Source organism: Hemiscyllium ocellatum, chromosome 22, assembly GCF_020745735.1.
Source record: "Hemiscyllium ocellatum isolate sHemOce1 chromosome 22, sHemOce1.pat.X.cur, whole genome shotgun sequence".
NCBI classification, from domain to species: domain Eukaryota; kingdom Metazoa; phylum Chordata; class Chondrichthyes; order Orectolobiformes; family Hemiscylliidae; genus Hemiscyllium; species Hemiscyllium ocellatum.
The window spans coordinates 43,385,362-43,411,219 of record NC_083422.1 but is presented as its reverse complement, the minus strand read 5'-3'; the positions used below and the strand labels follow the sequence as shown (position 1 = coordinate 43,411,219).

Sequence of the window (25,858 nt, the reverse complement as noted above, 5' to 3'; positions counted from 1 at the left end):
AATATTATTAAATTGGAGAGGGTTCAGAAAAGATTTACTGGGATGTTGCTGGCAATGGAGGGTTTGAATTATAAAAATAGCCTGGGTCCTTGTCTCTCCTGACAATGGAAACATTTTCTCAACTTCCACTTTGTCCTGGCCATTCAATATTCTGAAAGTTTCATTTAAATCCACCCCCCTCCTCCCATCCTTTTAAACCTATATTCCCAGAGCCTTCAAACATTCCTCATATGTTAAGCTTTTCATTCCTGGGATCATTCTGATGAACTTCCTATGGACCCGCTCCTTCACCACTTGATAACAATTGGGTACTGGAACGCAGGTTGAACCACACCAAAGGTCAAAGTAATTACATTCGCTGTCATTCCAAGAAATTCAGTTTTACATTTTGGGATGTTGCTGTCTGGACCCTAGATTGTTCAGAACCATTTCATGTGCATTTATCCAGTGGGCTGGCACATCATATTCCAAATACAATTCTTAAGAAAGAAATGCATTTTTGAAAGCATAAATTGAAAAGATGGCACATTTAATGAAAAGCGGGTGTAAGCAAAGAGCTTTCGGAAAAAATGTGGAGAAACTGTCTCAAATAGAAGAGTAAAATTAAAAACAGAAACTGCTGGAGGAACTTGGCGGGTCTGGTAACATCTGCGGAGAGAGAAAAACAGAGACAACATTTAAAATCTGATATGACTCTGCTGATGCTGCCTGAACTGCTGAGTTTCCAGCATTTTATTTTTATGTCAACGTAAACTTAGCAATGATTTGGAGATGCCGGTGTTGGACTGGGGTGTACAAAGTTAAAAATCACACAACACCAGGTTATAGTCCAACAGGTTTAATTGGAAGCACACTAGATTTCCGAGTGTCGTTCCTTCATCAGGTGGTAGTGGAGGGCTCAATCCTAACACAGAATTTAGAGCAAAAATTCACAGTGTGATGCAATTGAAATTATACATTGAAAAATTGATTGTCTGTTAAGCATTTCACCTGTTAGAATACAGTGATAGTTTCACTTCTTTCATGTGTAAATCACAAAACCTTTTTTGAAAAAGTTGCATTCTCAGATTAGCTGTTAACAATGGTGATAGCGAGACAATATGTTGAAGGTGTTAGCCCCCTGTGTTCTCTGTCTATGCCATGATGTTTAGATAGATTCTAATCTAAAAAGTGAGATAACAGAATTTTACATGAATGCATGCAGTTTTTGAGCAAAAGTACAATGTAACCCTGCAAGTACAAATTCACCCCACAAAATATATGTGTGCATGTGGGTCTTTGTCTGTCTGTCTGTCTGGGTTGGGGGTTGTGAGTGTGAGAAAGTGTATGTTTGTGTGTAGTGAGTGCAGTGTCTTAGGTCTGTGAGGGGGTGCATGTGTGAGTGTGGGAGGGTGTGTGTCTGTAAGGGTGTGTGTGGGTGTCTGTATGCGTGTCTGTGTATATGTGTGTCCATGTGTATGTGTGTATAGGAGTGTATAGTGCAATGGTGGTCACCTGTAATGTGACATGAACCCAAGGTCTCAGTTGAGGCCCTCCCTATGGGTACTGAACTTAGCTATCAGCCTCTGCTCGGCAACTTTTTGCTGCTGCCTGTCCTGAAGTCCGCCTTGGAAGATGGTCGCCCAAAGGTCCGAGGTCGAATGTCCTGGACCACTGAAGTGTTCCTCAATGGGAGAGAACACTCCTGTCTGTTGATTCTTGTGCGGTGCCCATTCATCCGTTGTCGTAGCCTTTGCTCGGGTTCCCCAATGTACCATGCCTCTGGGCATCCTTGCCTGCAACGCATAATATAGACAACGTTGGCTGAGTCACATGAGTACCTGCCATGTACAAGGTGGGAGGTGTCCCCACGCGTAATGGTGGTATCTATGTCCACACTCTGACACGTCTTGCAGCGCCTACCGTGACAGGGTTGTATGGAGTTGTCCTGAGAGCCTGGCAGCTTGCTACGAACAATGATCTGTTTGAGGTTTGGCGGTTGTTTAAAGGCAACAATAAACAGACAGGAGTGTTTCCTCCCAGTTGGGGAACACTTCAGCAGTTCAGGACATTCGACCTCGGACCTTCAGGTGACCATCCTCCAAGGCAGACTTCGGGACAGGCAACAGTGAAAAATGGCCATGCAGAGGCCGATAGCTAAGTTCAATACCCATAGGGAGGGCCTCAACCAGGACCTTGGGTTCATGTCACATTACAGGTGACCACCATTGCACTATAAACAAACACAGATACTCCTACAGACACAGGCACTCCTATACACACATACACATGGACACACATATACACAGACACGCACACAGACACCCACACACACCCTTACAGACACACACTCCCACACTCACACATGCACCCCCTCACAGACCTAAGACACTCTGCACTCACTACACACACACATACACTTTCTCACGCTCACAATCACCAACTCAGACAAAGACCCACATGCACACATATATATTGTTGGGTGAATAGGGTTACATTGTACTTTGCTCAAAAACTGCATGCATTCATGTAGAACTCTGAGCTCAAAATCTGCATGAATTCGTGTAAAACTCTGTTATCTCACTTCTTAGATTAGAATCAATCTAAACATCATGGCATAGACAGAGAACACAGGGGGCTACCACCTTCAACATATTGTCTCGCTATCACCATTGTAAAGAGCTAACCTGAAAATGCAACATTTTAAAAGAAGGTTTTGTGATTTACACAAAACTATCATGGTATTCTAACAGATGAAAGGCTTAACATACAATCAATTTTTCAATGTATAATTTCAGTTACATCACACTGTAAATTTTTGCTATAAATTCTGTTAGGATTGAGCCCTCCACTATCACCTGATGAAGGACCGTCGCTTCGAAAGTTAGTGTGCTTCCAATTAAACCTGTTGGACTATAACCTGATGTTGTGATTTTTAACTTTAAACTTAGCAAGGCTTTTAACAATAAACTGTATAGATTTAAAAGTCCGGGACCTTTTCCTTGGCTCTCGTTCACCTCAAATAAGTACATTATGTAATGTTCCGTTCTTTTTGCGCCTGAACTTGCAAGTCAGCTGGGAGTCACTGGGGTTGGTGGGTGCAAACTTTAGAGCGGCGGAAATAGAGTTTATTCACAAGTGGCCATGTTAGAAAGCAGCTATCACCCATGCAGTCCCGTTGAGGAGAAATGGGGAAACACTGTCGTCTTCCCGAGTCGGGGCTGGCCCCAATTCAAAGAAAAATCTGAATGACTATTCGAAATGCTGCTAACTTTCAAACAGACAGATTGATTAAGAACAAAAGTCATTCTAACCAGATTATCAGTAAAGGGAAAAAAAATGTTGGTTGAGAACAGAAGTAACCTTTTACTGTGCCTTTTTAGGGTGGAGAGGCAGAAAGATGATGGGGCTCCCTTTTGCTGAGTGGTCATCGGAGCAAAGAGGGGGGGGTGGAAGGAAGTGGTCCTTGGGCTTGCCTTGAATTGGAGAAGCTGGCGTGTGGTCCGGCCCGAGCGGAGGGGTGGGTTAAGGCACTGACAGAGACTCACTCTCTCTCTCTTGCAAAGCGGAACCTGCGGCGGGGGGAACGTGGTTTTGCGGCTGCGGCGGGGGCGCGCTGCGCGTGTGTGTGCACGCCATCCAGGGAAGGTCGGAGCAGCAGCAGCTGCAGTAGTAGCTCCTCTCGTTGTAGCTGCTGGGGATGGTTCATGTAAACACGGAGCAGTGAGAGAGAGAGAGAGAGAGTGTGTAAACATGTTCCTGAGGTGAATCTCTCTCCCCCCCCCCCTCCAGCCCCACCATGATTTATTTAATGCTGCTGTCGGCTGTGGCCGGAGCCCTGTGTGTTCTCCTGCTGCAGGTTTTATTGCTGTACCGGAACAAGCCCGAGCCGGTGCCCCGGCATGTGCAGTATGTCAAGCCGGTGGTCGAGCCCTCGCTCAAAGACTACCTGAGCGGCGGCAGGGAGCCCCCGGCCGAGAGCTGCCACTTCCTCAACGCCATCTTCTTGTTTCTGTTCCGGGAGCTGAGGGACACCCCGATCGTCCGGCACTGGCTGACCAAGAAGATCAAGGTGGAGTTTGAGGAGTTGCTGCAGACCAAGACGGCGGGCCGCCTGCTCGAGGGCCTCAGCCTGCGCGACATCTCCCTGGGCAACGCGCTGCCCGTCTTCAAGAGCGCGCGCCTGCTGCAGCCGGCCGTGGGCCCCAGTCCCGGCCCAGGCCCGGGCTCCCTGGAGGAGGAGGCCGCGGGAAGTGCGGGTGCCGGTCCCGCCTCCGCCGCCGCCGGCGGGGTGCCCGAGGAGCTCAACTTCGAGCTGGAGCTCGAGTACAACGGCGGCTTCCACCTGGCCATCGACGTGGACCTGGTCTTCGGCAAGTCGGCCTATCTCTTCGTCAAGATGAGGAGGGTGGTGGGCCGCCTCAGGCTGCAGTTCACCCGCCGCCCCTTCACCCACTGGTCCTTCGCCTTCATGGACGAGCCTTTCATCGACTTCGAGGTGAAGTCGCAGTTCGAGGGCCGGCCCATGCCCCAGCTCACCACCATCATTGTCAACCAGCTCAAGAGGGTCATCAAGCGCAAACATACTTTACCCAACTACAAAATCAGGTACAGTCAGTGGCAGATGGCTTAAACTGTGTTCTTTGTGTATGTGTGAGGTGGCGGTGGTAGAGGAGATGTTGTCCTCGCTGCAACTTTCTGCAGTACCCAAATCAGAATTAATGGAGCGCTTACTGCATCGTGCTGCATGCGCCCCTTAGTCATCTCTTGGCACAATCTTTAAGTTGCAGATGATATTTTTGCCACGCTGCTCTGGTATGGGATTTAAAAGAAAAAAAACAACATTCGTGACATGGAAGTACCTGTCGCAAACCCAGCATGTCTTGCCCATGCCTCATTGCCCTTGAGAAGGTGGCGAGGAGCCACCTTCATGATCCAGTGCATTGGTATGCCCACAGTGCTGTTAGGAAGCTAGTTCCAGGATACTGACCAAGTGACTGCATTAGAATTGGTTATAACGTTTGAAGTCAGGATGGTGTATGATAGTTCTGCAGTGTCTGCTTCCCTTGGCTTTCTAGGTTTTATAGGTTATTTAGAAGATGTTGTCAAAGACGACTGGCTAGTGTGCATTCTGTACATGCAATGCACTATGGCAATTGTGTGCTAGTGGTGGACTGAATGAAATTTTTTAAGCAGACAACTTGGGTGGCAATCAGTTGGGCTGCTTTGCAGAATCCCTATCGTGCAAGAAGAGGCCACTCTGCCCATTGAGTCCACATCAATCCTCCATAGAGCATCCTATGAAAACCCACCCCTCCACCCTATCTCCATAAATCCGCATTTACCATGGTTAATTCACCTATTCTGCACATCCCTGGACACTATGTGACAATTTAGCATGGCCAATCCCCTAATCTGCCCATCTTTGGACCAGAGCACATGGCAGAATTCTATGCAGACATTGGTGGGGGGGGAGCTTACCAATTCCACATACAGTCACTCAAGGCTGGGGCTGGAACCAAACCAAGTCCCCTGATGCAGAAATGTTAACCTCTACCACTGTGTACTCTGATGTTTTCATTCTTTGGGATTTTGACATCATTACTTTTTTTTTGCTCAGCAGTGTGTTTCAGAGGGAAATTAATCATATTGCTTTGAATCTGGAGTCATATGTTTGCCAGAGTGGGAAAGGACAGTAGGATTTCCTTCCCTAAAGGACAGGGAATCCAGTGGAACTTTAACTATTAGTTTCATAGCAACCATTACTAAGACTAGGTTTCATGAATTGAATTTAAATTCTTCCAATTTGTAGTAGCCTGAGTATCTGGATTACTAGTCAACGGACATTACCTTTGTACCGCTGTCTGTTCGGTCGAGCTTTTTGATGTTGAGGAACAGCACAAAATGAAGGGAACTAACTGCATCTCAATTATAAATCAACCTTCTCCAATGATGTACAATATGACTCATGGCCATCTTTTTAGTGATGTCATGTTTTGCTGTATAACTTGTATATCATGAGAAATGTTGTTAACTGTAGTTCGTAGCATGCTATTACTATTAGCTTCTCTGTCCAAATGAATCACTTTCATCAGGGGAGATTTACTGGAATAATTTTCCAGTTCAGGCATTTAAAATGCTACGTCTTTGCAGTTAATATTGTACGTGAATGAGGCAGGCCAGATGCAGGTGGAAGCAGATTGCTCTATTATACTTGTCTAAGTGCTATGACAACTTGGAGGTGGAGAGATGGGAGGAGAGGCAACTGGAGGGTTTTGGTTGTCTTATCACTCGTCTGAACTGAACTGGTGCAGATTAGCTCAGATGGCTGGACGGCTGATTCACTCATGAGAGAACAACCTTGTAGTCCAATGTGATGATGCTGACTTTATCATTATAATTCGTCTGAACCACAGAATTACAATAAACAAAATAAACAGAATGCAGGATTATCTCGCTTGAAGAGGATTGAGCTTAACTTCTCTCCACGTATGTTGAATCTGTTACATAGAGTCAGGGTCCAACCCGTCTATGCCAACCAGATATCCAGACCTAATCTAGTCCTATTTGCCAGCACTTGGCCCATATTCTTCTAAACCCTCCTGTTCGTATACCTATCCAGATGCCTTTTAAATGTTGCAATTGTACCAGCACTACACCACGAGCAATTCCACCACTTCCTCTAGTAGCTCATTCCATACATGCACCACCCTCTGCGTGAAAACGTTTCCCCTTAGGTCCCTTTTTAAATTTTTTTCCCCCTCACGCTAAACCTATTATCTCTAATTTTGGACTCCACCACCCCAGGGAAAAGACCTTTTCTCTTTACCTTATCCATGCCCCTCAAGATTTTGTAAACCTCTATAAGGTCATCCCTCAGCCATGCTCTATTGTATACAGTTGTGATCTCCATGGCATGAAGGATGAATCCTGGTATTAGAAACATGAAAGAGAAGAGGAATGATGCTGATCCTTGGTGTAAAGCTTCAGGGCTACAAAATCCATTTAAACCAGGCCTTTTTAGCCTTGAAATTGATATGAGGGCAGCTTGTACATAGAAAGTAAATCTGAAACAATGCTGTTAGAGAAGGGATTCAAACATAATTTCATGGTTGTGAAGGGCAACTTTAGTACAGATATCAAGAAGTAATTCTTTACTATAGATAACTGGAACAAGATGCCAAAATTGTTGTTGCAGCTAGTCCAGAAGTTATTAACAAACAATTAAATGCTGTAGCTGGATGGGCTCTAGAAGGATTAGATCAAATATTTTGAAGGGCCATCTTCAACTTGTGCACTTTATTTCATTCTAACAAGCAAAACATGCCTTAGTGCATGGTATAACTAAAGGCATTGTTACTAAGGTCTCATGTGACATGAAGATAGTTGGAGGGACGGTTTGCATTGAGGAAGTGGGGAGTCTGCAGAAAGACCGGCTAGGAGAGTGGACAAAGAAGTGGCATATAGAGTGCAGGTAAAGTGTGAGGTTATGCACTATGGGAGGAAAAAATAGAAACACAGGCTATTTTCAAAATGGGGAAAGGCTTCAGAAATCTTAAGCACAAAGGGTGTTAGGAGTCCTTGTTCAGGATTCTCTTAAGGTTAACATTGCAGATTCAGTTGGCAGTTAGCAAGGCAAATGCAGTGTTCGCATTCATTTCAAGAGGGCTAGAATACAAGTACAGAGATGCACTGCTGAGATTGTATAAAACTTTGACCATACCACATATGATAGGATGTGCTAGCCTTGTAGGTATTCCAGAGGAACTTTATAAGATTGATCCCAGGATGAAGAGCTTTTCATGTGGGAGGTGGTTGAGGACTCTGGGCCTGTACTCAATGGAGTTTAGAATAATGAGGCATAATCTGATTGAAACTGAAACTTACAGAATACTGAGAGAGCTGGATAGAGCGAACATGGGCAGGCATTTCCAATAGTAGGAGAGATTAAGATCTGAAGGGCACAGCCTCACATTTAAAAGATGAACCATTAGAACCGAGATGAGCAGGAATGTCTTTAGTCAAAGGGTGGATCTGTGGAACTCCTTGCTGCAGAAGGCTGTGGAGGCCAAGTCATTGAGTGTATTTAAGAGGTAGATACATTCTTGATTACTACGGGAATCAAAGATTATGTGGAAAATGAGCTTGAGAAACATATCAGCCATGATGAATTGGCAGAACAGAGTTAATTGGCCCAATGGCCTAATTCTGCTCCCATTTCTGGTGGTCTTCTGGTATTCAAATCAACTACAATGGCTACTGATCGTACAGTGGGATAAATACTAATATCTGGGCTGAGATTCAGTGTTTTCAATGTGTGTTTTGCACTCTATTTGGATGTCACCATTCTGTGACAAAATCATACCTGCACCTGCGCAGTCTGATCACAAGAGAGATCTTCAGCAGGGATTCTTCTTCTGTTTAGACCTGTGTTGTCACTAATGCAACCCAAGGGAAATTCATCTTGTCTTGACTTGTAATTGGCATGGCACTGGGAGATGAATTGTTTCTCAATAACTTGAAAGCCACAAATAATTGGTGCTTGAGATGGATGTTTAAAAAAAATGTCACACTGCCGTATTTGAGGATTTATTACAGCTAAGATTCATTGATTGACGCATGCAGGACTTTAAAGAGCAGGCAAGGTTTGATTCTGATATTGAAGTCCAAAATGTAAACCATTTGTTTCCTCAGAAAATATAAATACATCATATAGGAGGAGAATGTTTTTTGACACGAGTACTAAATATGAAAAACAATCCAATATCCTGCTTTACACAAAAACAGAAGTCGCTGGGAAATCTTGGCAGGTGTGGAGAGAAATCAGAGGATTACACTATGCCCAGTGTTCCCTTCAAGGAAATCAGTTTGTGTGTAAAGTAAGTTGTTAATTCACCTTCAGTCATTTGGTGCTAATGCTTGTGATATTTCACACCCACTTTATCTGTGGTAGCTGTAACGAACCTTTATTTTTCTTTTAGCTTTTAATTGCTACTGCGTTTACTTCTGAAGCTTCCAGAGCAGTTACAATGTACTCTGTCTCCAATCTGTTATTCCAGTGAGAATGAATTGAATGTTCTTTTTCACTTATATTCAAAAGTCTTAATCCTGGAATCATATTAATTCTCGTACCACTGATTCTCTTGTATTGGCAAAAGTAAAACTGGGTGTGTTATTTTTATGCAGCTATGTGGATTGTCCACTTGCTTTCCATGAACATCTACCTTGTTGTTTTTTCATTATTACCCAGTGTTCTAATTGTTCCAGCAACTGTTCTTGTACAGTGTGACAAAATGCTTAACTGAAGCTTTTTTTTCTGATGTGATGTAACAAAGTACCCTTCATTTTGTGATCATCTTTTTTAGAGGCATTGGCAGTTACTTTCTCAATGTGAAACATGATTTGCCAAAATATTTAAACACTTAGATCTTCAAGCTTTGTCCCTACCTCCTTAATAAGGTGGATTAGAAAGAAGAATAACACAAACTTCCAAGTTAATAATTTTATTTATAAGGCTTTCATTAAGATTATAAAGAAATATTGAGGCCCTAATATCAACCTTTGGGCACTGCCCTCCAAACAGGGCTATTTTTGTTTTTGCCCTTACACTTTACGTGATGTTTCGTAACCAATTTACCACTTCCTTATCTAGTCCTGGGGCTTTCATTTAAGCATGTTTCTCATGGGATGCTTCCTGAAAATCATGTTATTGCAGCAATCCTATCCTCGTTGCTTAGCTCTGTTACAGTTTTACACAATTTGACTGAATTTGCTGCACACGACCTGCTATTCATTGTTATGGATATCTTAATTTGTCTTATGTCAAGATTGGGTTGTAAACATATTTTCCATAATCTGGTCCCAAGAGAAAATGTGTTCAAATGAAAAATGCTATCAACAATTAAAATAAGAAAGAGGCAAGTCGGAATGTTTTTAGCAACCTCAGAAGGCAAGTCTGTTTGGGAGAGTAAGCCTTCCTGCTATTCCATTCAATTCAAACATTGCTGTCACATTCTCTGTTAAGTACAAAAAGTACAATTTCCACTGGTATATCATTTTTTAAAAATCAAATTGTAGCATGATTAGAACAGTCCACTCAATCCTAGCCTAAGTTCCTTTTTCTTTTTGGGTGAGGTACAGATATTACACTGGGTCTATGGTGTCTCTGTGCAATGACAAAGCCTGAGAACCAGGCATGGCAGAGAGATAGTAAATGTTGCTGCAATTTCCTTAGATTGTTCATGTTAAAAGTAGCCCAGGGTATCAGGAGAAATAGGCGGTAAGTAAATTGTTAGAATTTATTGAACTGTACCTTATTTCATGATTAAATAATGCAGAATGATAACATTAACAACGCCATCATAAAGAAATTCTTTCTTTAAAATAGACACAATTCTTAATTAGTGAATAATTGTTTGCTTGGCTGGCGAGTTTGGCATACATAGTATAATCATGAATTCATGTTGTTTCTTTATGGAGCCATAAGCAAGTTTTATTAAGCAACTTGGGTCATAGGTCAAGGAAATTATCAGTCCAATTTAAATTTTACAAACATTGTCTTTGGTTGAAATCTTTAAGAATCTGTTCCATAACTGTTTGAGAAGGAAAAGCAGTTGATCTAAGTAATAACATACATACTTAAGGACTATTGTACACTGCTTGTAACTGAGAACAGGTGTAAATAATAAATTATTACAGGACTGAAAGCCTAGTGCTCATCTGGAGCATTTCTAACTTTTGAATGGTTAATGAGTTTGATATGTTTATTTTACAATTGGTTAACTTCAGTATATGAAACCTGAACGCTGCAGTTTGCAAGTGGGAATTCAGTTTGAAGATCAGATATCTGATTGAATTACCTGACATGGACTGAATGGGCCAAATGATTCTATGACTTAATCATTGGGTGTTAAGAAGACCATAAATAGGAAAAGATTGGAGCATTCAGCCCCTCCTCCATTCAGAATGAGCCTGAACTCTACTTTCTAGCTACTTCCCAAATTTCTTGATTTTTCTTAAAAAATCTTTCAATGTAAGAGGAGAAATTGATTTCTTCTTTTGTATGCTGCCAGTTTTGTGTCATGTGGTCACTGGGCTCCAGTTTGAATACTTGGCAGAAGAAGATATAATTATTTTTCCTTCAGCATTGCATCAGATATAATGCAACTCAATGATTGTCGACATCACACTATAACTTCACAAGTCAAATTACTGTCCCAAGCTTGACCTGTACCTGACATCAAATATTGAACCATATAACCGCCACATTGACAGTTTGACCCCTGAAGTGTTCAATGCTGATTTGACAATTGCTGTCAATCTTCGTTTACATAACTTTGTTACAAATTGTACAAATTACTTGGTACCTTCCCTCAGTCTCAAAATAAATTGAATTTTCTTTAAATAGAATCTTGCAGTCCCAGATGTATTGCTCCTTTTATTTCAGTCCTTTGTGGTGATGCACAGATAATGATACTAATCTGGATTCTGCTTCCAATTTAACACCAGCATGGTAAAGTACTGATTTATGTGCCCTTCCTTCAGTGTAGTCTACTGTATTCACTGTTCATGTGGACTCCTCTACTTGTGGAGACCAAACATCAGTTGAGTGTACATTTTCTGAAATATATCCATTCAATATGCAAGCTGACATGAAAATTCTGATGCTTGTCTCCCCTTTTCATAGCATTCAGCTGCCATATTCTGAAATTTGTAGGTCCAGGCAGCTTCTTTGACAGCTACTGTCAAATGGTAAGTACGAAAGTAAAGTATGAGGATTAGGGTGCTGAGAGAGTCGGGGTGGGGGGGTGGGGAAGGGTGCCTGCTGGGTAGGGGTAAGGGGGTAAAGTTAGGTTGTCACGTGGGAAGGATATCAAGTGAGTGATGCATTGTTTAGAATAGGTTGAGGTGAATAGGGGAAACTGGGTTCATTGGCAAGGGAGGGAGCTATCAGGTGCTGAACAGAGGAAGTGTTGGGGGTGGGGGGAAGAGGAGGAGTTCAGAGGCGGTGGAACAAGGGTCAGCAGTGCAGAGGGGCAAGGGGTGAGGGTGTGGGATGCTTGGTAGTGTCTGTGCAGCATCTGGGTGCATATGTGATCTGGTGAAGGTGCAGCTGGGATGCATAAGGTTTGTATGGGATTAATTGAATACTTGCCAGGACTTAGAATATGTATTTACTAGTCTAAACTTTCTGGTAGAGACTTTGAGAGTTCCAAGCGTAGAGGAATTGCCCAGCAAAGTATTCAAGTACCTGAGCAATTCCTTTGGTGACTGCTATGCTGTATTCTGCAGAATCCCCATGCTCAACTCTCATCTACTCTGGAATAATGAGTGGCAAGGCTTTGGAAAGTCAGGGCAATTTAGTCATGATGCTGTAGCCATTACGGAGTGGGATAGTTTGACAGACCTTGAAAAGACCATCTGTTTTACTTGTTGTTCTTCTTTTGAATGTAGTTAATATTGACTGAAATTCAGCCCATTTAACAGAATCATATAATAAATATAGCATGGAAGGAGGACATTCAGCCACTTGTATCTGCACTGGCTCTCCAATAAGCATTATGCCTTAACTGCAGTTCTTCTGCCTTTTCCCCATGCCCTTGCACATTATTTCTGTTGCAATAATCATTTAATGTCCTCTTGATTGCCTTGATTGACTCTTCCTCCAGTACATTTTCAGACAGTCCACTTCAGACCAAACCACTTGTGTAAAAATCTCTAGGCTATCCTTGCAACTGCGGTTTCTGGGTTTTTCTTGGTGTTTAATGTGAAGCTTTGCAAATATAAAGACACTGTTTATTAATGATTTTAATATTTAAATTTTACATAATCTTATAGTAAAATACATTTTCTTCTGTGTATGTTTAATATTTCTGTGAATTTTTATTTTCACTAATGAAGAGCATTGGATTAAAGGAGAATAGGAGATGATGTAACTTAAGACATGGGTAGTGAGGTTTTGGATGAGAAGTTTACAGAGAATGTGTATAGGTAACCAGACAGGATTGCATTGGCAAAGTTGCATCAAGAGATAGCAAAGGCATAATTGAGGGTTACAGTTATGGAGGTGGAATTAGATAGCTGAGTAGTAGCATGAATGTAAGGTTGGACGCTCATCGTGGAATCAAATGTGACACTGAGATTGCAAACATCCTGATTCTGTGATTACTTAGTGCATGTGCTGAGTGCCTGAAATTATTCTTTTCTATTTTTGAGATCTTGCTTTCGACATCTTGTTTACGGATGTCAATCGAAAGGATAGGGAGGAATAGGACTCTTGGAAGAGAATGCATGAGTTATAATTATACTAAATAAAACACAATCAACAAAATATCAATCAATTGCAAGTCAGAGGAACATGAAATCGTTCTTTAAAACACTCCAGAAGGATGTCTTCCTTTCAGTGATTAGTTATTTAGAATTTAAGGTTCCCAGCTATAAATTCAGTCACACTGACTACTTAATGAGATGTGCTTTCAGCTTTAGAAATCTTTTGCATTTTGTTTGACCTAAAACACATTGATATTTTAGCCGTAACTATGATACCTTCTTTGTCCTATCCAGAAAGTGATTTCATCAACAGATCTTGGTGTGTACATTGAAGATCAAAACATTTTAAAATCTAATGTCATTTTACATGTCTGGATTTAGCATATTTCAGTAAGATGGCTCTTTTGGAGTAAATCTTTCTTAACTCTTAATTTAATTATCTTTAAGAAAAACATATTTTCTTGTTCTACATAAGAATAACTACACCCTTTATATTTGTGGAGAATGTTAATTGACTAATTAGACCCTTGCCTTCAGTTTTTTTTGTAGTTGTTTATTGTCACTGATGTATGTGCTCCTAGCCTATTTTGACCAGAGAGTCCCAAATTGTTAACTGACTTGTGGGTCCAGTTACCTGCTCCAAGGTCAAGTGGACACCTTTACCATGCTCTCAATTTTGCTTGTTAAACCCTCGACTCAAGAATTCTTATCAGATGAAAGGACAAGTGTGTTCGTAGCTAAATAACAATGGTATAACTGTTGATACATACAAACTGAATTGCAGCCCTACAATAATACTGCAGTTGTGCAAATCAATAAATGCATCATAATACATGGTACCAAATACAATACAGAATTAATAAGGAGACAGTTCACCACACATTATAAATTTACCAGGAATTTAACTAGAATGACATCATCTAGTGCAAAGCAGTGCGTTAATTGGAACCATACCCACCACTTTAATTTTAGCATGGTAGCAATAGTAGAATTCATAAGCTTCATTGCAGGATCTTACCAAGATTTCTTCAAAACTAACTCCCAAATCTATGAATTCTGTGAAGTTGGAGGGCAAGGACAGTAAGCGGAGTACCTGCAGATTACCCACTCAGGACACATCTATCCTGCCTTAACTATATTCCTGTACTTGCATTGGCTCAAAATTATGGAAGTCCCTGCCTGACGATGTTTGGGTGTATCTTCAGAACATATTGCACTAGTTGATTAAGGCAGCCCATCACTACCTTCTCAAGAGCAACTAATGCTGGCCTAGTCAGTATTGTCCACATTCTGTGACTCAACCAAAAAAAAAGTAGAAATAAAGAAAGCTACATAATGCAATCATGTGTGATCAATGCAAAACAAACAAACAATTTACCAGTTACACCAGACAGAGCTCCACTTCTCCAAATTGGTATCTAATTCTTTGTGGAGCCAAATTTCTCCAGCACTACAAGTGGATGCTGGAGAAATTTGGCTCCACTTGTAGTGCTGGAGAAATCTGCTCATTTGAAATTCAGGACTAGGGCTTTGTAGCACTATACAAGTTTGAATCTATTTGGTCAAGGTCATGTGGAAAATGAGAAGGAAAAGAGAGAATGAAAAAAAACATGGAAAAGAGAAAATGCGCTAGGAAAAGCAGATGTGACTTGACATACATGTATAGAAGGGAAAACATGGGAGACATACAGAATGTTGGAAAGATAACAAGGAAAGGCTTCCAGAAAGAGCGAGGCAGAGAGAATCAGACATAAAACAGAAAAAGACATGAGTGTTTTTTAAAGATTTAATCATTCATGGGATATAGATCTCACTGGCAGCCCAACATTTGTTACCTATTTCTAATTGTCCCTTAATTGAGTGGCTTGCCAGTCTATTTCGGAGAACAATTTAGAGTTGACGGTATTGCTCTGGCTCTGGAGTTACATGTAGGCCAGATAGTAGTATGTATTGTAGTTTTCTTTTCCTAAAGGGCATTAATGAACCAGAAGCATTTTTAAAGCAGTTGATAGTTTCATGATTGCTATAATATGACTGAGACTAATTTTATGCTGCAAATTTATTCATTGAATTTAAATTGGGATAGGCGCCAAGTCCCCAGACATTAGTGTTGGCCTCCAGTTACTAGTCTACTAGTACGACTCCAGTGAAATTGCCATTGTGCCACCATCTGTGTCTCATGGCACAAATGATGCCATGAGATGAAAAAAGTGAAAAGCAAGTACTGAAAGAGTGTCAAAAAATTAGCATGGGAGGTAAGCCATTTACAGAGGGAGAGAGCATTTAATTGATAAATGTCTTCAGGGAAAAGAGAACCATTCGTGAGAAATATTGTGTTTTACAATTTGGGCAGTGTTGAGGATCAGTTTGACTATCTGCTTTTTCAGGCTGCAGTATTGTAAAATCCTTCACAGGACTGAGAAATGTGGCATCGAATTGAACAGTACTCTGACTGGATAGAGAAGTTGATACAGTAGTTTTATGAAGTGGATTCGAATTTTAATTTCCCAAATAATATAAAGCTTGGAGAGAGGCAGGAATATACAAACCAAGTTTATTACCTTAGTGTAAGGTCCATTAATGAATTTGACAGAAAGTCGCAACATTTGCTCAATAAATTGTGCCTTTGAAATATACACAACCTGAATGATGATGACTTTGGAGCTATTCATGTGCCACTATGTCTGTAAAATAAAATCTCTTCTGGTGAATAATATCCCATTATATTGATTGTGGAAACAATGAAACATACAAAATTGGTACAGGAGTAGCCCATTTGGCCCTTCGAGCTTGCACCACCATGGCTGATTATGCAATTTCAGTATTCCAGTCCTGCTTTTTCTCCATACTCTTTGATCCCTTTAGCCGCAAGGGCCACGTCTAGCTCCCTCTTGAATATATCAAATGAACTGGCCCCAACAGCTTTCTGTGGTGGAGAATTCCACTAGTATACAACGAGTAAAGAAGTTCTTTCTCATTTCAGTCCTGAATGGCTTACCTCTTATTCTTAGACTGTGACCCCTAGTTGTGGATGCCAACATTGAAAACATTGTTCTCCATTATCCCCTTTGTGAAACTGGCAAGTATAGAATGTATTTCAGAAGGCCACGTAACTTTTATTTAAACCTTTGGTCATATTAGTGGAATTTAAACTTGCACAATTTATCTGTTTTTTTTCTTGAATTACTCCTCATTGTTCAAGTAAAAATTTGACACTTTACCAATTGAAGAACTTTTGTGTTTCCAGCTGATAATTCCAGAAGTACGACCGAGTGCACCACAGTAAGCTTTAATTCTTTCTAGAAGGGCTACCATCATTAAAATGTCCTGAGTTGTATTTCAAGGAGTTAGAGTCATAGAGATGTACAGAATGGAAACAGACCCTTCGGCCCAACCTGTCCATGCTGACCAGATATCCCAACCCACTCTAGTCCCACCTGCCAGCACCCAGCCCATATCCCTCCAAAACCTTCGTATTCATATACCCATCCAAATGCCTCTTAAATGTTGCAATTGTGCCAGCCTCCACGACTTCCTCTGGCAGTTCATTCCATACACGTACCATACTCTGCGTGAAAAAGTTGCCCCTTAGGTCTCTTTTATATCTTTCCCCCCTAAACCTATGCCCTCTAGTTCTAGACTCCCCTACCCCAGGGAAAAGACTTTGTCCATTTATCCTATCCATGCCCCTCATAATTTTGTAAACCTCTATAAGATCACCCCTTAGTCTCCGATGCTCTAGGGAAAACAGCCCCAGCCTGTTCAGCCTCTCCCTATAGCTCAAATCCTCCAACCCTGGCAACGTCATTGTAAATCTTTCTGAACCCTTTCAAGATTCACAACATCTTTCCGATTGGAAGGAGAAAACAATTGCATGCAATATTCCAACAGTGACCTAACCAATATCCTGTACAGCCGCAACATGACCTCCCAACTCCTGTACTCAATACTCTGACCAATAAAGGAAAGCATACCAAATGCCGCCTTCACTATCCTATCTACCTGTGACTCTACTTTCAAGGAGCTATGAACCTGCACTCCAAGGTCTCTTTGTTCAGCAACACTCCCTAGGACCTTACCATTAAGTGTATAAGTCCTGCTAAGATTTGCTTTCTCAAAATGCAGCACCTCACATTTATCTGGATTAAACTCCATCTGCCACTTCTCAGCCGATTGGCCCATCTGGTCCAGTTCCTGTTGTAATCTGAGGTAACCCTCTTCGCTGTCCACTACACCTCCAGTTTTAGTGTCATCTGCAAATTTACTAACTCTACCTCTTATGCTCGCATCCAAATCATTTACGTAAATGACAAAAAGTAGAGAGGACCCAGCGTCGATCCTTGTGGCACTCCACTGGTCACAGGCCTCCAGTCTGAAAAACAACCCTCCACCACCACCCTCTGTCTTCTACCTTTGAGCCAGTTCTGTGTCCAAATGGCTAGTTCTCCCTGTATTCAATGAGATCTACATTTGCTAATCAATCTCCCATGGGGAACCTTGTCGAACGCCTTACTGAAGTCCATACAGATCACATCTACTGCTCTGCCCTCAATCTTCTTTGTTACTTCTTCAAAAAACTCAATCAAGATTGTGAAACATGATTTCCCACGCACGAAGTCATGTTGACTATCAGTCCTTGCCTTTCCAAATACATGTACATCCTGTCCCTCAGGATTCCTTTTAACAACTTGCCCACCACTGAGGTCAGGCTCACCAATCTATAGTTCCCTGGCTTGTCTTTACCACCCTTCTTAAACATTGCTACGAGCTAGTGAGGGCAGGAATAGGAGGATAGAGCAGATGAATGCATGGCTGAGGAGCTGGTGTTTGGGAGAAGGATTCACGTTTTTGGATCATTCGAATCTCTTTTGGGGTAAAAGTGACCTGTACAAGAAGACGGATTGCACCTAAATGGGAAGGGGACTAATATATTGGCAGGGAAATCTGCTAGAACTGTTTGGGAGGAGGGCGTGGGGGTGGGGACCCAGGAAGATAGTGAGGAAAAAGATCAATCTGAGACTGGTACAGTTGAGAACAGAAGTGAGTCGAACAGTCAGGGACAAGGTAGGACTAATAAATTAAACTGCATTTATTTCAATGCAAGGGGTCTAACAGGGAAGGCAGATGAACTCAGAGAATGGTTAGGAACATGGGATCATAGCAATTACAGAAACATGGCTCAGGGATGGGCAGGACTGGTAGCTTAGTGTTCCAGGATACAAATGCTACAGGAAAGATAGAAAGGGAGGCATGAGAGGAGGGGGAGTGGCATTTTTGATAAGGGATAGCATTACAACTGTGCTGAGGGAGGGTATTCTTGGAAATACATCCAGAAAAATTGCTTGGGTAGAACTGAGAAGAAAGAAAGGGACGATCACCCTATTGGAATTGTATTATAGACCCCCTAATAGTCAGAGGGAAATTGAGAAACAAAGTTGTCAGGAGATCTCCGCTATCTGTAAGAATAATAGAGTAGTTATGGTAGGGATTTTAACTTTCCAAACATTGACTGGGACTGCCATAGTGTTAAAGGTTTAGATGGAGAGGAATTTCTTAAGTGCGTACAAGACAATTTTCTGATTCAGTATGTGGATATACCTACTAGAGAAGGTGCAAAACTTGACCTACTCTTGGGAAATAAGGCAGGACAGGTGACTGAGGTGTCAGCGGGGGAGCACTTTGGGGCCAGCGACCATAATTCTATTCGTTTTAAAACAGTGATGGAAAAGGATAGACCAGATCTAAAAGTTGAAGTTCTGAATTGGAGAAAGGCCAATTTTGAGGGTATTAGGCAAGAACGTTCAAAAGCTGATTGGAGGTAGATGTTCGCAGGTAAATGGACAGCTGGAAAATGGGAAGCCTTCAGAAATGAGATAACAAGAATCCAGAGAAAGTATATTCCTGTCAGGGTGAAAGCGAAGGCTGGTAGGTACAGGGAATGCTGGATGACTAAAGAAATTGAGGGTTTGGTTTGGAAAAAGAAGGAAGCATATGTCAGGTGTGGACAGGATAGATCGAGTTAATCCTTAGAGTATAAAGGAAGTAGGAGTATACTTCAGAAGGAAATCAGGAGGGCAATAAGGGGACATGAGATAGCTTTGGCAAATAGAATTAAGGAAAATCCAAAGGGTTTTTAAAAATATATTAGGGACAAAAGGGTAACTAGGGAGAGAATAGGGCTCCTCAAAGAGCCACAGAAAATGGGGGAGATACTAAATGAATATTTTGCATCCGTATTTACTGTGGAAAAGGATATGGAAGGTATAGACAGTAGGGAAATAGATGGTGACATCTTGCAAAATGTCCAAAATGGATTGGATTAGAGCAATGAGTCATGTATTTGAATAGAAAGTGCTTTACTAATCTAAATTAAATTGCATGAATTGTAAAACTAACTGCACTCATTAGTTCTGACAAGCATCCAAACTCCAGTTAGTTACAAAGCAGAAAAACATAAATCTGAGTGTTCGATATCTTATGTTCTATTTTAAGATCACAAGAATATGATTCTTTTTATCTTGGAACTGCTGTGGAGGGGTACAAGACTGAGTGAAGTACAGTTCTAAATATATTGGCCTAAACTTAGCATTTAAATGATAAAAGACTGTTCTGGGATCACTTTATGATGTTTTTGGCACATTGTTAGGGCTACTGTATTTTGTTTTTGGGGTTAGTGGTTCTGACAGATATTGACGCTGAGCTGTGATGAGCTCTTCGTACTACAGGACCACGTCATCTCGAGCAGTCTAGCATGATGCCTGCTAGTGATGTAGAATCCATCTCATACTTCAGAATTCTCAGTAACTGAAGAAAGTCAAGTATGGGTCAGTGATGTGAAAACGTACTGCTGCCTTTCATGTAGCTATGGATAATGGTATTATATGATCCCAGTTTATATCTAACTCTTATTGGTATTGTGGCTTGTAAATAAGTAGCTGATCTTATCTTTTTTGTTGGTGTAGATTGAATGACCTAATTTACAATGCATAGCCCCTGCAAAGCTCAGCTGCTATCATCAGAAACAATGTTGTAATATTGGAAGTTGGGCTATGGTTATGAGGAAGTCATTCTTGCTACAGTCCATTATTTATAAGTTGTGTTTTAGAACATAAGGAAAATGGCTGAAAAATGTTCTCTTGATTTGCTCAAGTAAAATGATAACGTTAAATGACGGAAGATAAGAGTACTGAATTAAAACATAATGGAATCTAAACTTTAAAAGATCTATTTGTGGTAGGGCTAAAGCAATATAAAGAGTATGTTTAAAACCTAACAGCTGATTTTAAATCAAAAATGCTTATGACACTATTAGGAAAACTTGTGCCCCAGTGTATGAGAGCTTTCCCATGTGTCATTTGGCCTGATTGGCGTTATTTTGTTTGACGACAAAACAAGATCACACTGTTATTATAATAATAATAATATTAAAACGGTTTCTTTTTATTGATTGTGTTAGTACTACATCTGCATAAAAATAAGAAGGAAGATAAACGACTATTAAAATCATAGCATTTTATATTTATGAAGGAGTGTTCACAGCGGAATTCAAAAACAGCAGCTTGCATTTATTCAATGTAAAGATGGTATCATTTTCTTGCTCTGTATTTTTGATTATGAACTGAAATACGAACAGAGTGGTTTTAAAATCAAGGAATGTTGATGGATGGTTGCAGTTTTTAAAAGCAAGAAGCTTGACACTCTCAAATGCTGTTGCACAGCTGCTTGTTGAAGCAGCACTGGAAGCCTAATTGGCCAATGAACTGGAGCTAAGGGGTAGGTATGAGTGGAGCTTTGGTTGGCAACAGGTAGCTGATTGGTCTGGGGACTCATGACTAGTTATTGATGACAAAGGCTTCTGCCTGCCAACAACTGTGATTGACTCTCCAACTAGCTGAACAGCTTTGGGGTGTAAATATTTGTCAGAAATGATTAGATCTCTGAAAGGAGCTTTTCTATGCAGTTTAAAAAATTGTCTTCAGTCTGAAGATGAATCTATAAAGCACTTGAAGTTTTAAGCAGCAGAGTTATATATTGATAATTGTACACCTGTAGCTACAGTCTACTTCTGTCGTAAATAGACCTTATTTTTAGGGATAGAAACCTGGTCTGTGCTTCTGACAACCTTGGTCGAAGAGACAAGTAAATTTAGGAATTCTGTGTACTTTATTATCAAAATGACAGGAATAGAGGTGCTTGATTTCCAGAATGTTACCCCTGTGAAGTGTAACAACAACGCCTTTAATATGAAACAGAGAGATAAGATAATATTATCTGAATTACTAGATAGCGATATTAGAACGGGTGTGGTATCATGGAAGTGCTGCTTTTACATTTCAGTTTGATTGGTTACCTTTGGGCTTGGGGATAACAATTAGTTTTCTTAAAATGAATTGAAACTGTTTGCCTACCTTGCCGGAGAATGTCATAACCATTTAGATTATGCATGCTTTTTTAAAAGTAATGGATTAGATGAGACTAACAGATGCCTACTTTATATTTCTTGAGGTATGACTACATAAAGATTAATAATGGAAATAGAAAATGCTCATATTGACGTCTGAAGCAGCAAAACAGTTTAAATCTCTGTTGGGGCTTTTTCTCAGAAATTAAACATTTGCTCATTTTCTCTTATATGCAAATTGATTTACTGCTGATTTCTATCGTTTTCTGTTGTATGTCAAATTTACTCTCCCTTATTGGGTGAAATAACAATTGGAAGAGAGTCAGTGAAAAGTTATGGGCATTTGTTTTAATGGTCTGGATTGGATGGGTGTGTGAAGCTTTTGGTGTTCCATATCCTTAAATGAAATTATTTTAATCTCTGTAGTATCTTGTCTCAGAATCAGAATTGTGGCAGTGCAGAAGGAGACCATTGGGACCATTTGTGTCTGCACTGACTATCTAAGCAGTTTAACTTGGTACCAATCTCTTGCCTTTTTTCCATAACTCTGGACCTATTTTATACTTGAATACTCAGGCAATGACCTCCATCCCCCTGCTTACAGCTTGATGAAGTAGGATTTCACAAGCAGTGCAGCCTCCAAAATCTTGCCCAATTTGCCATTACTTGTGTGTATCCTGATGGTAAATGTTGACAGAAGATACTGGAATATAGAGCCGAGTATAATTCTATTTTCTTTCAATGTCTAAATGTTTACACAGAAAGGGTCAATACACAGCAGTTAGTGCTACAAAGCAGTCAAATGATTACGGTCTGAATAGTTCTACTTATTTGAGTGGAAGGGTGGAAGATGCGCATTGACTTAAACCAGTTTTGTAAAATATTTATTTGCCTATCTCTTCAAAGTAGCTCATTGGGTGGAAGATTCTTTTGGACATCCTGAGGACATAAGACGTATTAACCAAGTGTTTGTTCTTTGAACGTAAAAGTCTAGTCAGAATAAAGATTTGAATGTAAAAGTCTAGTCAGAATAAAGTGAGTATTCAAAATTGGTTTAAGTATTTATTTCATAGATTCTTCTTTCCAAGCTACCCAATCCTGACTTACTGTTATTTATATGAACTCAAAGGACCTATAATACTTTATATGGGAAGCCATATGCTGGAGTATGGGTGGCACAGTGGCTTAATGTTTAGCGCTGCTACCTCACAGTGCCAGGGATCCAGGTTCGATTCCAGCCTTGGGTGACTGCCTGTGTGGAGTTTGCACATTCTCCCTGTGTCTGGGTGGGTTTCCTCCCACAATCTTAAAAATATGCAGGTTATGTAGATTGGCCATGCTAAATTGCCCCTAGTGTTCAGGGATGTGTAGCTTAGTGGATTGATCATGGGAAATGTAGACCCTTAGGGTATGGGAATGGGTCTGGGTGGGATATTCTTTGGATGGTCGGTGTGAACTTCTTGGGCCAAATGGCCTGTTTCCACACTGTAAGGATTCTATGATGGAGCATATGAGATGTATCTTTTTAAATCATTCTCTAGATGTGGGCGTAACTGGCTAGGCCAGCATTTTATGCCCATCTCTAATTTCCCATTCAGCAATTAAGAGTTGCTTTGGGTCGGGAATTGTGTGCAGGCCAGGTAAGGATGGCAGATTTCCTTCCCGAAAGGACATTAGTGATCGAGATAGGTTTTTCTGACAATTGACATTAGTTTAATGGCCATAATTAAACTCTTATTTCCAAATTATTACTGAATTCAAAATCCGCCATCTACCATGGCAGGATTCAAACCCTGGTCCCCAGAACTTTACGTGTGCTTCAGGGTTACAAATCCATTGACAATACCACTAGGCCATTGACTCCCCAACCCCTCCAAAAAGAAGAATATCTCCAACAAAGATTTGTTTTGCTTCCTAGATTGGTCTGTGGTGAATGTTTGCTTTCAGTTTGAAACAGTACTTTGGTTACAATCTTGTGATTCCTTTGTGTATTTTTTGACAAACAAGTTCTTTATGCTTAAAAAACTGTTTACTTGCTTGTACCCAATACTACTTGTATTGTGGGAGAAAACCCACGCAGACACAGGGAGAATGTTCAAACTCCACACAGGCAGTTGCCTGAGGCTGAAATCAAATCTGGCCCCCTGGCACTGTGAGGTAGCAGTGCTAACCCCTGAGCCACTGTGTAGCAGTGAACAAATTGTTTACTCGGGCTGGAGCAAAATACACATGTCTCAGTGGTCAGCATTATCACCTCTTTAATATTTTTGGATATGGTTATCATCTGAACTTTGGTAGAATTTCCAAATTTGCAGATAACACACCATTTGGATGTTGAATAAACAGCAAGGAGGATGTAATACAGTTCAGAATATCAACACTGGTGAAATGAACAGATAGATGATGGATAAAATTAGTTTGAAGAAGTGAGATTGCCTTTTACAAATAGAAGTAATGAGTGATAATATAAACTAAATAGTAATATTTGAAAAGGGTTACATACATTGACCATCTCCAACAAGAGACAACCTAGCCACCACCCATAACTTTGTGGAGTTATATTACTGAAACTCCACTATTAACACCCTCAGAAAAGCACAAATACAGTGGTTGCAACAGCTGACCAAAGGCTAGGAATACTGCATTGAGTAACTTACCTCCTGGCTCCACAAATCCTGCCCATCATCTAAAAGGCACAAGTCAGGAGTGTGATGAATAATCCTTGTTTGCTTGATGAGTGCAGCTCCAAAAACACTCAGAAGCTTGATACCATTCAGAAAAAGCAGCCTGCTTGATTGGCATCACATCCATAAATATCCATTCCTTCCCTCCATAGCAACAGTGTGTGTATGATTTATGAGATGCACTGAAGAAATTCGCCAAAGATCCTTAGACAGCCCCTACCAAACTCATGACTGCATCCACCCAGACAGACAAGGACAGCAGATTGCTGGGAACATCAACTCCTGCAAGCTCCTTTCCAAGCCCCTCACTGTCCTGGAAATATTGCTGTTCCTTCACTGTTGCTGTGTCAAAATCTAATTTTCCTTCCCAAGGGTATTGAAGATCCATCTATAACACCTGGACTGCAGCGGGTAAGAAGGTAGTTCACTATCACATTTTCGATGATAACTAGGATAAGCAATAAATGCTGGCTAGTCACATTACACAAGTGAATAAAAGCAAAAGGTCTAGGGTCCAAGGGATCTTCAAAATTTTGAAAGATTTAAAGCAGGTAGAGAAAGCTACAGAGAATTGTTTATAGCATGAAGGACTTTATGGAAGCATAAATTAACAAAAAAACGGAATCTGTAATCAGTGATTAGATTGCAGACATGGAGGGTTGTGTTCAAATCTGGGTGCATTACTTCAAAGAGGAGAGGAGATTTACTAGAATGGTACTAAAGATGTTCTGTTGGAAGCTGGTTGGGAGATGGTTAAGAGGGGATTTAATAGACATGCTCAAAATTGAGGAGTTTTCATGGATCGAATACAGAGGATTTCTGTTCGCTGGCAGGAGAATTAGTAACCCAAGGATTCAGATTTAAGGTAACTGGTAGAATACCAGAGATGGGAACAGGATTTGAGATTGTGTCTTCTGGTTTGTGCCTTGGCATTATGGTGAGTTGAACAAACACTTGATACATAGACTTTTTAGGACTACTGGGCATCTCAAAGTGCTTTACAGCCATTGAAGTAAGTTTTTTCAGTGAGCAACAGAGCAACCAATTTGCATATAGCAAGATCCTACAAACAACATTGTAATAGTGATAAGAGATGTTAATTGAAGGATAAGTATTGGTGAGGACATTGGGGAAAATCTCCCCTGCTTGTGTCTGAAATAGTGACAGGGAATCTTTTGTAACCACCTTTAAGCAGGCAGACCTGAGTTTATTGTCTCATTTCCTGAAATTAAACCTTCCATATGTGGAGCACTAGATTGTCAGTCTTGATTTTTGGGCACAAGGTCTGAACTGGGACTTGAACCCAGATCTTTGTGACTGAGAGACAAGTGTACTATTCAGAGTCATAGCTGGTAGCTATTCCCATACATTACAGTGGAAACAGATTCAATAATGACTTTCAAAAAGGAACTTATATATATTTTGGAAATGGAAAGCCTTATCAGGGCTATGTAGAAAGTGCAGAAGTTTGAGAACAATTCTTTTAATGTTACCTGTATACCTCCATCAAAATCTTCTGTTTTGT

The 25,858-nt window shown here is 40.7% G+C and overlaps 1 protein-coding gene across 1 annotated transcript in view; it reads left to right on the top strand.

Annotated features, from left to right (window-relative positions):
- The first annotated feature begins 3,615 nt into the window (after nt 1-3,615).
- Nucleotides 3,616-25,858, top strand: part of pdzd8 (PDZ domain containing 8) — a 189,490-nt gene continuing 167,247 nt past the window's right edge. Inside the window, exon 1 of the mRNA XM_060842128.1 lies at nt 3,616-4,587. Coding sequence (XP_060698111.1) covers nt 3,779-4,587 — 809 coding nt within the window. The 5' untranslated portion in view covers nt 3,616-3,778. The remainder of the gene's footprint in view (nt 4,588-25,858) is intronic.